At 45.7% G+C, this 12,684-nt stretch overlaps 1 protein-coding gene across 1 annotated transcript in view; it reads right to left on the minus strand.

The window, feature by feature from the left end:
* LOC119458369 (DNA-directed RNA polymerase III subunit RPC2) overlaps positions 1-12,684 on the minus strand; it is a 45,255-nt gene that overhangs the window by 16,747 nt on the left and 15,824 nt on the right. Inside the window, exons 4-5 of the mRNA XM_037720201.2 lie at positions 8,375-8,719; positions 6,696-7,019 (exon numbers count right to left, since the gene is read on the minus strand). Of these exons, the coding sequence (XP_037576129.1) occupies positions 6,696-7,019; positions 8,375-8,719 (669 nt within the window). The remainder of the gene's footprint in view (positions 1-6,695; positions 7,020-8,374; positions 8,720-12,684) is intronic.

Raw genomic sequence — 12,684 nt, forward strand, 5'->3', positions numbered from 1 at the left:
CTTTTTTTGTTAACATGAGATCTACTGGCCAGAAAGATTAAATTAAATTATGTGGTTTTATGTACCGAAACCACAATCTGATTATGAGGCACTCCGTAGTGGGGGACGCCGGAATAATTTGGATCACCTGGGGTTCTTTAACGTGCACCTATACCTAAGGAAGCGCAGTCGAGGATGGCAGAAAACAAGGTGGGGTGATGAAGTTAGGAAATTTGCAGGCACAAGTTGGAATCAGCTAGCGCAAGACAAGGGTAATTGGAGATCGCAGGGAGAGACCTTCGTCCTGTAGTAGACATCGATATAGGCTGATGATGATGATACCTAAGTACACTGGTGTTTTCGCATTTCGCCCTAATCGAAATGCGGCTGCCGCAGCCAGGATTCGATCCCGTGGCCTCGTGCAGCCCAACACCATAGCCACTGAGCAACCACAGCGGGTAGTGGCCGGTAAGCTTATACAATCGCAGTTTGGCGATGTACTGAATGTTGGTGCTGAAAGATTGTGTTTCCCGGGAATATTAACCGATAAAAATGAAGCGTAACTGTATTGAGTCATTTTTTGTGCTCTTAATCATGAATGTTGGCACTTGGGAAATTGTATAAAACAGGATAATATGAAAGGGGTTCTAGGGTACTTAGTGTGAATGACACACGATGTTGCACACATGCAACACTGAGCATTATTATGCAAAAATATGCAGATTCCATGCACTGTGGGAATCAATATTATGCGAAGCATTATTAAGGCACCATCTGGGATTTTGCGAAAACCAAATGGACCAACATTTCTTGAGTACATCAACAACCGTGTGTGTGACGGGAGTGTATGCGTCATGACAGCAGCAAGAGGACAATGATGGCAACGTTAGTGTGAGGGTGATGGCATGACTACTGATTTTTTGTAATTTGGCATTATAACACTATTTCATTTCCACTTGATTCGATCCCAAAGACCAGTGCAGTCTAACATTGCATCTAAAAGCGCTAGCAGCCACAAGCGAAGAATGGGATTATAACTGTCACACTTGCTTTTTATAAGCAACTAGCTTATATGCGACGGAAAATGAGCACAGGAGACTGTTACTTGCACACTGGCTGCTATGTTCGGGCTAAGCTTGTGGTGACAAGAAGCCCCCAAGAAGCAGAAAAATGAAGTTCACAGAGAAAAATAACAGCACAAAGAAAACATAGCATATGGAGAAAGAAAATATGCTTTCCATGGTAAAGCTATTGTCTTTTAATCTACCTGTTCCAGATATGCAACAAACGGCAATACAGTTGAACCTTGTTATAGCAAAGTCACATTTGATGTAAAAAAGTTGTCGCAGTTTCACCTGAAAGGCGAAGCATCAATTGCGATAGCAAATTTGTAGAGAGCTATACGGAGTAATGATATTAGCTTTATCAGCTGTATAAACTTGGACATGCAGCAGCACCGGCAACATGCAGAACTGTTGTCGACGCCGTCGGCGTTTTGCCCGCGTTCGCTCAAAATGCGTGCGGCGTTGGTGACTGTTGCTGGAGCCTCTGATACAAATAGGCACTTGGTGCCGCAGCTAAACGTCGCCTCCCTTCCCTCCCCCTCCCCCACGGCCTCTAGCACGTCGGGAGAAGGCGCGTTTGCTCTACATATATGGTGATTGTATATAAGGAAAGAGACGCCTACTTCTGCAGCCCTTAAGGGAGCACGGCGCAGAACGCACGTTTGTTCTCCGCCGTGCGTTCACTCCCCGTGAAAGCGCGCATCCCTCGCATCCTTTCACTCGCACATACAGCGTTCGGCGCGCGGCGACGATTTCATCTCCATTGACGTCATACGGAACCTCACGGCGACGGCGACGCCGACGGCAGAAATCTGCTTTTGAGTGTCCGTATAATTGCTATCGCAATAAAATACATCCGTTACATAGTAGAAAAAATCAGAGACAACGAAATTCTCATTACACTGAAGCAATTTTGTATCTCTTGCGAATGACCATAGGATTCAATGCATTTTGTATCTCTCAACAACAACACACCACTAAACTGTAATCGTGCATTAACAAAATTTGCTAGAATGTTCATTGTCATTCCAATGCCACTTCATCAGCATCATAGAAACTTGGCAAGCGAGCGCCATAGCAAAGTGGGACGATATTGGAGTATGTGGCATATAGCCGAAGCAACAACGAAAGTGTCAGAATTACCACTACACACATTAGATAAACGTCATTTCAGGAATAGGGTGTGTTGTCATTACACTGCCGTATACTATTCACATTACTATCGACAGTTATCGTGAAATGAGTTCTGCTGCAATTTTTTTTACAAGTGTGTATAATCCTTGGGGTTTGCGGCACAAGGCAATCTACAAGAGCTTTAAGGGGGGACATGGCATCTGAAGGTTTCTTAATTTATTTATTGAGCAAACTCAACCTAAATGCAATTACTTTCTTTGTAGCTCAAGTAATTAATGAGATAATTAAATGTTAATTATTATTATTTAGTGAAACAAGATAAAAATATACTGGCCAGAAAGTTATGTTTATTGCACGAGTGGAAAGCAGAATGTATAAGGATTGCAGTGCTGCAAGCAGTTTTCCAATCCAACAACAAATAGCAATTTAGCAGCTCATCAAAGTTCAGTGTTTACAGCACAGCTACTAATAAAAAAAAAGCAAATAAAAAATTACAGACGTAGAAAAATAAGAATGTGCTTGCAGCACTTCAAGCTTATTATTTAGCTGCGTATAGCAAAAAAAATTACAGCTGCAGCTGTCCTACAGCTTGAGATATCGTTGCTCTGAACGGGCAGGGTGAGTAAAAAGCTACCGTAAAAACCCACGTATAATACGGACCCGCATATAATACGAGGTGTTATTTGGGGATAGCAACAACAAAAAAAAAAAGTTTTCACCCGCATATAATGTGAGTGAGGAAAACCCACATAGCATTTACAATCTAATCTCGTTAATTCGAACACGCCTAATTCGAACTGACGCTGTGGTCCCGTCAAAGTTATGTGTATTGCTATGGGCGAAAATTTCCGGTAATTCGAACGCGAAAGCATTTGCAACGGTTAATTCGAACATACGGTGCACCGACAATGCCCTCAGCAGCGCCTCAAATCACGTGACGGCGCCTCCAACCGGCATTGCTCCGACACCGCCATAGAGCAAAAGCTTAGGACAGACCCCTCAACGCCACGCGGAAAAAACTCTCAAATAGCAAGGTCCCCGTTTCACCGTCACGCCGGAACACGCTTGTACGAGCCGACGTCTCGGCCAACTTCCTGACAACGGCAGAAAACGAAACTTCAGGGAAAGGGCTAAGTTGGCGCCACGCCGACGGGCGCGGCGGCGGGCACGCGCGGAGCCAGTCAAAGGTGGGAGGAGCTACGAGGGAGTTGAGAGGGATGGCGAGGGGAGCCACTGCCACCGAAGCGACGGCGTTGCTAAGGCCAAATGCGCTTATCTGCCGACGTTGCAACTTTCCAACTGGGATGTCATCCGAGCCGTGACCACTGCCCTCGGTGACGCCAAAGTGCCGCCCTACGGCGCAATTCCCGATGGCCTCGGCAGCTAAAATAACTTTCCTTTTAAAGGCAGCTGGGGTACTACTTTCGCGGTCCCGACATCGTGCGAGATAGACTAGCGAACGTGCCGATTCTTAGCGTGGTCAAAATGGCGCCCGTTGAAAGCAGCAGCAGCAGTACCGACGCCACCGCAAGATGACGCATACTCCGCTACGAGTCTTGATGATGATAGCAGTGAGCAAAAACGAACACGAAACTGCAAATTTTACGCTGAAAACTTTGGGATCCGCTTATAATACGAGGCAGAAATTTTACATGGTAAAATTTAGAAAAGAACCTCGTATTATACGCGGGTTTTTACAGTAGTTCTGAGAAAATCAAGAAAAACCGAAAACAGCTCGATTTATTCAGCAATATGGCAAAATGATTACAAGTTACCAGCTGTAACTGGCTAGTATCCCCCTGGCACATAGTCATTTTGGGAATTGTTGCCTGTGTGACGTTTTTTGAGGGCCTGATGCATGTTTTCAGCTGATGCACGCTTTCGAGCTGAAGCTTTCAATCGCCACCGATCTTTTTCAGCCATGCGATCACTGCAAAATGAGCTGGTGTTGAGGCTTAGCTCTTGCATTATAGATGCAGACGCTTTGACATTCCCTGCATTAAACTTCAGCACTGCTTCTGCCACAGCAGCTGCCTGTACGGTGAACAGGGAGGCATGGCGATCCTTTGGTGCAAGAGACCAGATAACCGAGTGGAGGCTCTCGTTGCTGTTTTGGGTCTTTCCCCTCTGGCACCTCTCGAGCAACTTCTTGTCACTCAAACGCTCGTAAATGGGCAGCAAGCCCTGGCAAACATGAGGAGGCAGGTTTCGGGGATGTTTTGGGGCCGGCTCGCCCCTAGCCTTTGCGGCATTATGACGGCACCACGAATTGGGGCCTGTTGGGCAAAATGTGTGGTTCGAGTCAAAGTCATTGGAGGTGGCGTGATAGTAAGTTGCCATCACTGCCTTGTGCATGGCATCTACGTCTCCCTTGTGCGTTTTTAGCGCCCATCCGTAATATGAGCTTAGTCTCGTAATAAGGTCTGCTGTGAGCCAACCCTTTCCACCGAGGCTCTGAAGGCCAGAAGCTTTGTTTTTTGAAACAAGATTGCACAACGCCGTACCCATCCGTTTCTGGACGTGGTTTACGCAATCCTCCTTGTCTATTGGCAAATAACCGTAAACTTTTTCCTCTTGCAGTGCAAGATAGGTACGGCTATCCCCATCACTCAATATAGTGGTGTAACGGAGGTTGTGCCGTTCGAGGGACCTTTTGAACAGAATGAGGGCGGCCTCCACTTCCATTTCTCCCGATTTTTTCTCGGTGTTTTTCTGGCACTGGTGATTCTTCTTCCAGTTTCCGAAAGAACGATCACTTTCATTTGGGCCCGTCTCACATCCCGCGCAAAAATTACCCAAGACAACGTAATCTAAACAAAGACCTGTAAACAGTTCAATCACGGCGCCGATGCCGATGTGAGAGATGTGTCCGCGAGTCATCCACGACCCATCGTACGACACCGTGATGTTCCTGGGGTTGTTGAGGCACAATTCGCCGTAAAGTTCTCGAACCGAGCACGCGCACTCGCTTGTCACGTTTCAGGCAGCACGATCGGCGGCGGGAGTCAGCTTTTCCTTCACGTAGCGTTGCCACGTCTTCGTGTGAAGTCCGCGACCGCTAATGTTCATCGTGGAAAACACATCATTGAGGGCTGTTTGCCGGTTTCCCGTTGCTTGCATTGCTCGAGCGGCGAGAACATTCACAACGAACGGGTTCGATTTCTGTTCACCGCGGATGTGCGGTGAGCTCCACGTCGACGTAACATCACCACAGTTCCCGCACATAAGAATTAACTTGACAGAGAGTCCGTATTCGTGCTCACCTCTGATGATTTTCATATCCCCGCCACTGCATTCGTTGCAATTCATTCGCGCAAGCAGAATGTTCACTGCATCTAAACTTACTATAGTAAACATGCTCCCATCAAGCGGCTCAACGGGTTCAGCTGCGGCATCGGTGTTATCAGTCAGGAGATAACGCTTCCTTTCCGTCGCGGGAGTGGACGACGGCTACTGAAGCTTTTCTTGGGTTCTTTTTTCGCCCTCTTCCAATTCTGCGGGCGTCAGAAATTTCGTATCGTGACAAACGCGACCTTCGACACCTTCGCACGGCGACGGGCTTGTTAGGCCTAGGCCTACATCGGCGGTGTCAGCAGAGGCGGGTTCGGAGGGGGACGCGACGACTTCGACGTCCGGATGTGTCGTGCTACACTTCTTGAAGTTGTTGATAAGTGCACGTCACACCTTCTTTGCACCGAACATATTCTTCGTATGGAATTTCTTACGGGCCATCGCGTAGCACGGTGTCAATTCACTTGTCAATGACTCGACGATCGGACAAGATGGCGCACACCCGACCGCGTGGATGAGCGCAATGCAGACGACGAGAAAGGAATCCCGCCAATCGTATGCCGAGCACAGGTCACGTGCGCTAAACAGCCAATAAGGGGCCGCGCTGGGACTTTTTTTCGGTGCGGTAATTTCAGAAAGCCAATGGTAGCATGGTGCCGAAGTTGGCGCGAATTTTATGACGAATGATCACCCTTTCAAATGACACCAAGACGTCCGCGCTACGATGCGTGAAATGGCAACTGCGCTTCGCGAAAAAAGTACCGTTTTTGAGATAACTTCGGTTGTAATTCTGCAAGTATCGACAAAATAAAGTGATGTTGTGGCTAAGATATTGATTCAAGGGTGAAGAAACTTAGTGTAGTTGCGGGAAAATACTTGCAGATTTCAAAAATTTCATTTTCCAAAAGTCGACTTTCTTGCGATTTTTTCGTCCCAAAGAGCAGTGTCCCCCCTTAAATAAAATGCCCTGACAAGAATTTTTAACCCAGGTTTTGCTTCTGCCCGCTTTTAGCTGTACCATGTGCTTCGTCGAAAAAAGTTTTTCGCAATGTTTAATTATCACTGCATGCAGTTGCATTGTAATGTCTTAGAATACACCACCTAAGCAATGACAGTTTTGATGCACGTTTAGACAAGTTTCTCCGGCAGGCCTAGGCTGGGCTTACTGCTACAGTCGTGGGCCCGAGCCAAGAACTTTTGCCCCTGCAGTGCTCTACTGATGCCTACCTCACAGGCATCGCTGGATAGCATGAGCCGCTCAAGAAGCAGCATGCTGGCGCCGTGTCCGATGAGGCAGTCGCGCTCCATCTCACCCAGCCGCAGTCCGCCCTCACGTGACCGACCCTCGGTGGGCTGCCGCGTGAGCACAGCCCGAGGACCCCGCGCTCGGGCGTGCACCTTGTCCATGACCATGTGCTTCAGCTTCTGGTAGTAGATGGGGCCCATGTAGATGTACGCCGACAGAGGCTCCCCCGTGATGCCCGAGGTCAGGCAGTCCTTGCCCTGGTAGTGGAAGCCACGCCGGATCAGCTCTTCACCCACGTCTTGCACCTGGATGGATAAACAGATGGATGGACGATGTTGACACATGTACATTGTTTATCTATTAGTGCGAAGCATTCTTTCCCTCATTTTCAGCACTTTGCGGTATACAGGTTCCTGTCTTGCCTCGCTTTAAGAAAAATCAAATGATGTGTGACCAATGTCTAAATACAACCTGTGCCGTCGAGCACAGCAGCCGAGTGCTAACTATTAGGCCACGATCGCACGCATGCTTCACTCGTTCCAAAGCCAGCCAAAGTTTGTAAATACTCAGCGTGTGCCCCCATTTCACTTTCTCTTCTTTCCTTGTGACAGCTCGCACTTTGAGGAGCAGTGTTTAGCACTATCTCCGGGGCCGGCCCACTTCGCACAGTACTTTCCTCATAGCAACTTATGCTACGTAGAAACTGTCCAACATTGCTCAGACTTTGTGATCACCCAAGTTAACCAAGTTTTCTTCACGAAAGCATAAATGCCATTCGTTGTTTTAACATACACCATATGAAAAAGCCATATCTACGTAAAATTGTACGGGGTGATAATTTTCAAGTTTTGCGGGATTTAAAAAAATTGTAGATGGCAAATAGCATAATTTTTGTCATTGAACTGGATTATTTGAAGCGGACATTACTAGCATGAGAAATCAAAACACATATTCAACTAATTAACAAAATTGACTAATTACCTTCTTTATTAATCATTTTACGGCCATATTGCAATTTACTAATTGTAGCCGTTGAGTTAGCAAGACTTATTCACTTGAAATGAATTTCCAGGATGATCCCAGTTTTGAGATAATTCCCAACGCGTGAGACGAAATACATGGGCATTCCAGTTACTTTTATGATTCAAAGCATAAAAAACAGTCTTGCAAAAAAAGGAAGTGTAACAGTGAATTTTTATGGCGAGAATGATAGCACATAACTCCAAACTGGTGCCATTCTGGAATTTCATTCCAATTCGATACGCCTCGTAAGCTCAATGGCTACAATTCGTAAATTCCAATATGTGCCCTAAAGTAACTAATCAGGAAGTTAATTAGTGATTCTTTGTTAATTAGTTGAACATAATTAGTAAATTCCAATATGTGCCATAAAGTAACTAAACAATAAGTTAATTAGTTATTTTTGTTGAATATATGTTGAGTTGAATATATGTTACTATTGTGCAAGTAATATCCGCCTCTTGACGAGTGCCATTTAGACCACTGATGAGGTACGAAAAACAAACAAATTGGAGTACAATAATTACACTCTTCCAGCCATTGTTATGCTTTCTCTTCATGTAGTGCGTTCCAGTCAACCGTGCCTAAAGCTAATCTACTGCTGCAAAAAGTGAGCGAGCCAACGGAGCCAGCTACCAACCTTGGATCCGCCGAAGGCCGTACCATAGTGGAACTTCCCGTTGAGAACGCCTGCCTTGCCCGCGAGCAGCTCGATGAGCTTGCCGACCGTCATACGGGAGGGGAACCCGTGCGGGTTCATGATCAGGTCGGGGCAGATGCCCTGGTCGTTGAAAGGCATGTCCTCCTGCTGCGCGATGAGGCCCACCACGCCCTTCTGGCCGTGGCGGCTGCTGAACTTGTCGCCGATCTCGGGACGGCGCGTCTGCCGAAGCAGCAGCTTCATCAAAAACGACTCCTCCGTGTTGGAGGTGATGAGCACCTTCTCCACATACACTGGTTCCAGTCCCTTGTAACTCACAGGAACCTGCGTTGATGCAAACAATTTAACTCCAAAGTTAAATTGTTCAGAACCACACAAATTTTTCCTTTTTTTTTTGCTTTACTGTGTACTTTACTAAATGATAGAGGAGGCGAAGACACCGCGCTACTAACAACTGATTGTTCGCTGCACGTGGTCACTGCACGTATACCATCGTACAACAGGAAGAACACAGGAGAACAAGAACCACTGCCGCAACACAGATTACTTTTCAGCATAACCATCCATCACAGGCTGCTACCATGATAGGAATAGGATTTGTTTTTCGGCAATGAAACAGATGGGCAGCTCACACAATTATTGCTTCTATTCGGACACTCTTAAAGTCCACATGTCGGGACTTTTCTTCCTGTAGTGACCACGTGCAATAAACAATCAGTTGTGAGTAGCGATGTGTCTTCATCTCCCCTGTCATCCTGCGTGCCCTCTTGCGCTATACCTGAAGTTATTCTGTACCAACTAGCCATTAGTCTGTTCTTTACGCTGACACTTTTTCTCACAATACAGTAACACATATGCTGTTGTAGCTTCCATTTAAGCCCCACAAAGAAACATGGGCTAGAAGGGAACAACACAAGTGCTTACCAATTGGCTGCCTTTATTGCAACAGCACGATAAGTTTCAAAGTAGAAATGGTCACACTAGAAAATACCGAAAAGGTACAAAAGTGAAAAGGTTGCAAGAAGTCTCAGTATGCATGCTTCCACCAACCTGTTCATTAAGTTTGCAGATAGGCGCTTTTCTTTTTATGACAGCCACCAAAGCAGTGCTGCCATAGGATGATCCTCTCACAGACTGGTAGTGCGCCAGTTACATTTCCTTAACTCGACCATGTAAGTGCCGTCGATGCCGACAAAATTATATTTTTTTATTGTATCTCAAGCAATGCGGGAACAAAAGTACTCCCTTCCGCCATAAAGGAATATCGCTGAACTCCCTTCACCAAAAGCTCCATTAAACTTCCTTAGTGGAACAGCCATCGTGTGACACAGACCACCGTATAAGTGAAACCTATATAGGCCACCCTATATGGGTGAACTTATTTCATTTTCTTATCTCTTCCCCAGTTGCTTAAAATGCTTTTTCCTTCCCTTCGTATTCATTCACAGTTTTAAACAAAAAAGTCGCAGTTTCGCCCGCAAGGTGCAGCATCCATTGCGATGGCAAATTAGTATAGAGCTATACGGAGTAAGGATAGTAGTTTCATCAGCTGCATAAACTCGGACATATCCGCTTATTAACTGAATTAACAAGCATGTTGTCAGCGCACACAAGCAAACATGTATAGATCACGCTCTATGACCGTAGACAACCACTGTCAAAATGCTGGTGTGAGCAAGCGCAGCAGCAGCAGCGAGCGAAGGTTTGTGTGGTTTAGTGCTTCAACGGAAACTGAGCGGCGAAAGCACAGCACATACAAAGGTAAGAGCCGAGTGGAGATCGCTTTCAAGATACGGTACGCGCGACAGCCCGCAGCTGCACAAGTACAAGTACGCAGTTGCTGGCCGAGTAGAAGCCGCACCCGCTTCATCCCGCGCTGCCTTCCCGCTTTCCTCCTTGCGCGTGGGTGATTGAGTCACCGGTTCCGCTTGCACCCGGTCGCAAGATACGCATTTGGTGCCGCAGCTAAACGTCGCCTCCCCTTCCTCCCATCCCCCCACGGCCTTGCGCACGTCGGAGGACGTCGCTTTTGCTCTCCGTGCATTTGCTCTCTGTGAAAGTGCGCATCCCTTGCACGTTTTCACGACAGCATACAGCGCACGGCGACGATTTTATTGTCCTTGGACTTTATACAGAACCTCACAGCGACGGCGGAAATCTGCTTGGAGTGTACATATAAATGCTATCGCAATACAATGTACAATTGCATTTTTACTCATGTTGTGTCGTCCTTTGTCTCTAAGCCGTTTCATAGGCACTGTAAGTAAAGATGCAATTGTACCGACTCGCCAACTAGCTACAAATGTACAACTCATTCTAATTCAAAAGAAATGAAAAACCACTTTGCAGCCTATGCTTTGTCCTCTTATGTGTCATTACTATGCAATGCATGTTGCTGTTATTTCATCACATAATGGTCATAGGAATTATATCATCGTCATCACCAGCATTACTTGTGCTGTAGACTGCAAATGTCTTACTTTCTGCATAAACAGTGGAATCCCGTTCATACGTTCCTTGCTGTTGTGTTTTACCGGCTGCTATGTCATGTTTTCACGGTCCCGACTTAAAGCCCACTGATTTTTATGTATAGACCTTTTCGCTGTTTACAAACATGCGCCCTCGATGGCTTCCGGTTTGGCTCAATGACGTAGTCCACTAAATATAGCGAGCAAGAAAGGCAATGGTGGTGATATAGATTAGCAGGGCCGCAATTTTGTAGCGATGCCTTCCACTCGATTATATGCCACTCTTATCATCCACCGTTCACTGTCGGCTGATCACTTTGATAACGCGGGCGGGACATCGATCTGACCACTGACAAAGCGCGAAAAGTTAGAAAAGGAATATCATCGGAGAAGGAATCGCTACAATATCGCAGCCCAGGAGTGCGCTTTGTGATCCGGCACAGTAGACTAATAAGGCCCATGACCGGAAGTTTCTTGGGAGTGCACTATCGCAGCTGTTATCGCACGAGTGAAATCGTCTATAATACGTTCCCCTTTGATACGTTGCCATTCCGTAATGTTCCCGCATGTTATGTTTTGTTTAAATGCGGCGGTCACATATATTTAGCTGTGTAGAGGCATATTCAAAAGTACGAAATGCTGGAGGTAAGCGATGGTCAATCCCAACAAGCGTGTCACCGCACAATTCTAGTTTTTGACGGCTCCCTAAAGTCAGGCTTCGCCACAGTACGATCGTGTTATGCGGTAAAGCATATCAGGAGTGGAAAGGGGCACTGTCACAGAACTTAGTATGTGTCCCTTACTATGTTTCAGAGCAGTTTCAGACGTTGCTGTGGCAATTCCTCACTGTTAAGTTCATTTTTTCCCAGTGATCCCTTAAAAAACGTATTAACAGGGTTCTACTGTAATAGCTTTCCCAGATGTGTTGCATGTATGCAATGCTTTCTCTGAGTGATAGAATGCTTCACACTAATAAACATTTTTGCTTAATGTTTTTGTGAGTGTCAATATCATCATTTATTACAAATTTTACAATTATTACGAGGTTTAAACATCTTTGTAAACGTTATGATTCCCTTGCAAACTGTCATACTATCCCTGCCCTAGAAATAGTGCTTGTGTTAACAAATATTAGTATGAAACTTCCTTGCAAGGTTGATGAGACCGGACAAGTCATTCATTCAATTTTCTGCCAAAACTTCTTTCCAGGCAGCTTTCTAGACATAAACATGATTGAACAGCACAAAGCACACCTACGATCTCGTAAGCTGAAATGCAATTGCCATACAGAAATAAAAAATTGTAGTTATTTCAAGCAAATCTAAAAATTCCACTTGGCCAGCTGTGCTTTCCAGGCACCTTGTAAACACCTAATTCAAACAATGCTTAATGCAACTTAGCCAGATTCGGTTAGCTTAGGAAAATTCGGCCAAACCAAGTGAAGAAGGGGAATGCATACAAATTGTTAAAGGACAGTTGCATGAAATTCTGAGATTGCGATGTTCATGTCTGACATTCATCTTTTTTCCTTGCTGTTTTGCCACTGTTATGAGTAAACAAGCTACAAAAAGAATTGTGGAGAAACCATCGACGATGATTGTCAGTGTAAGCGAATAGCCAAATGCTTCTAGAAAGCTATTCGCTTTATCAAAAGGAATGATGTGCTCGAAGGCGTGTATTTGCTGCAGTGAGAATATTTAGACAGCGTTTGATGTTTCATTGCATAATTCCACAGTGAACAGAGCCATTAAGAGCTAGTTGGCATACGGTGACGAACACGCCCCCCAACTCTGTGTCACTCGATTATGTGAGTACACTCCT

Source organism: Dermacentor silvarum, chromosome 7, assembly GCF_013339745.2.
Source record: "Dermacentor silvarum isolate Dsil-2018 chromosome 7, BIME_Dsil_1.4, whole genome shotgun sequence".
Taxonomy (NCBI): Eukaryota; Metazoa; Arthropoda; class Arachnida; order Ixodida; family Ixodidae; genus Dermacentor; species Dermacentor silvarum.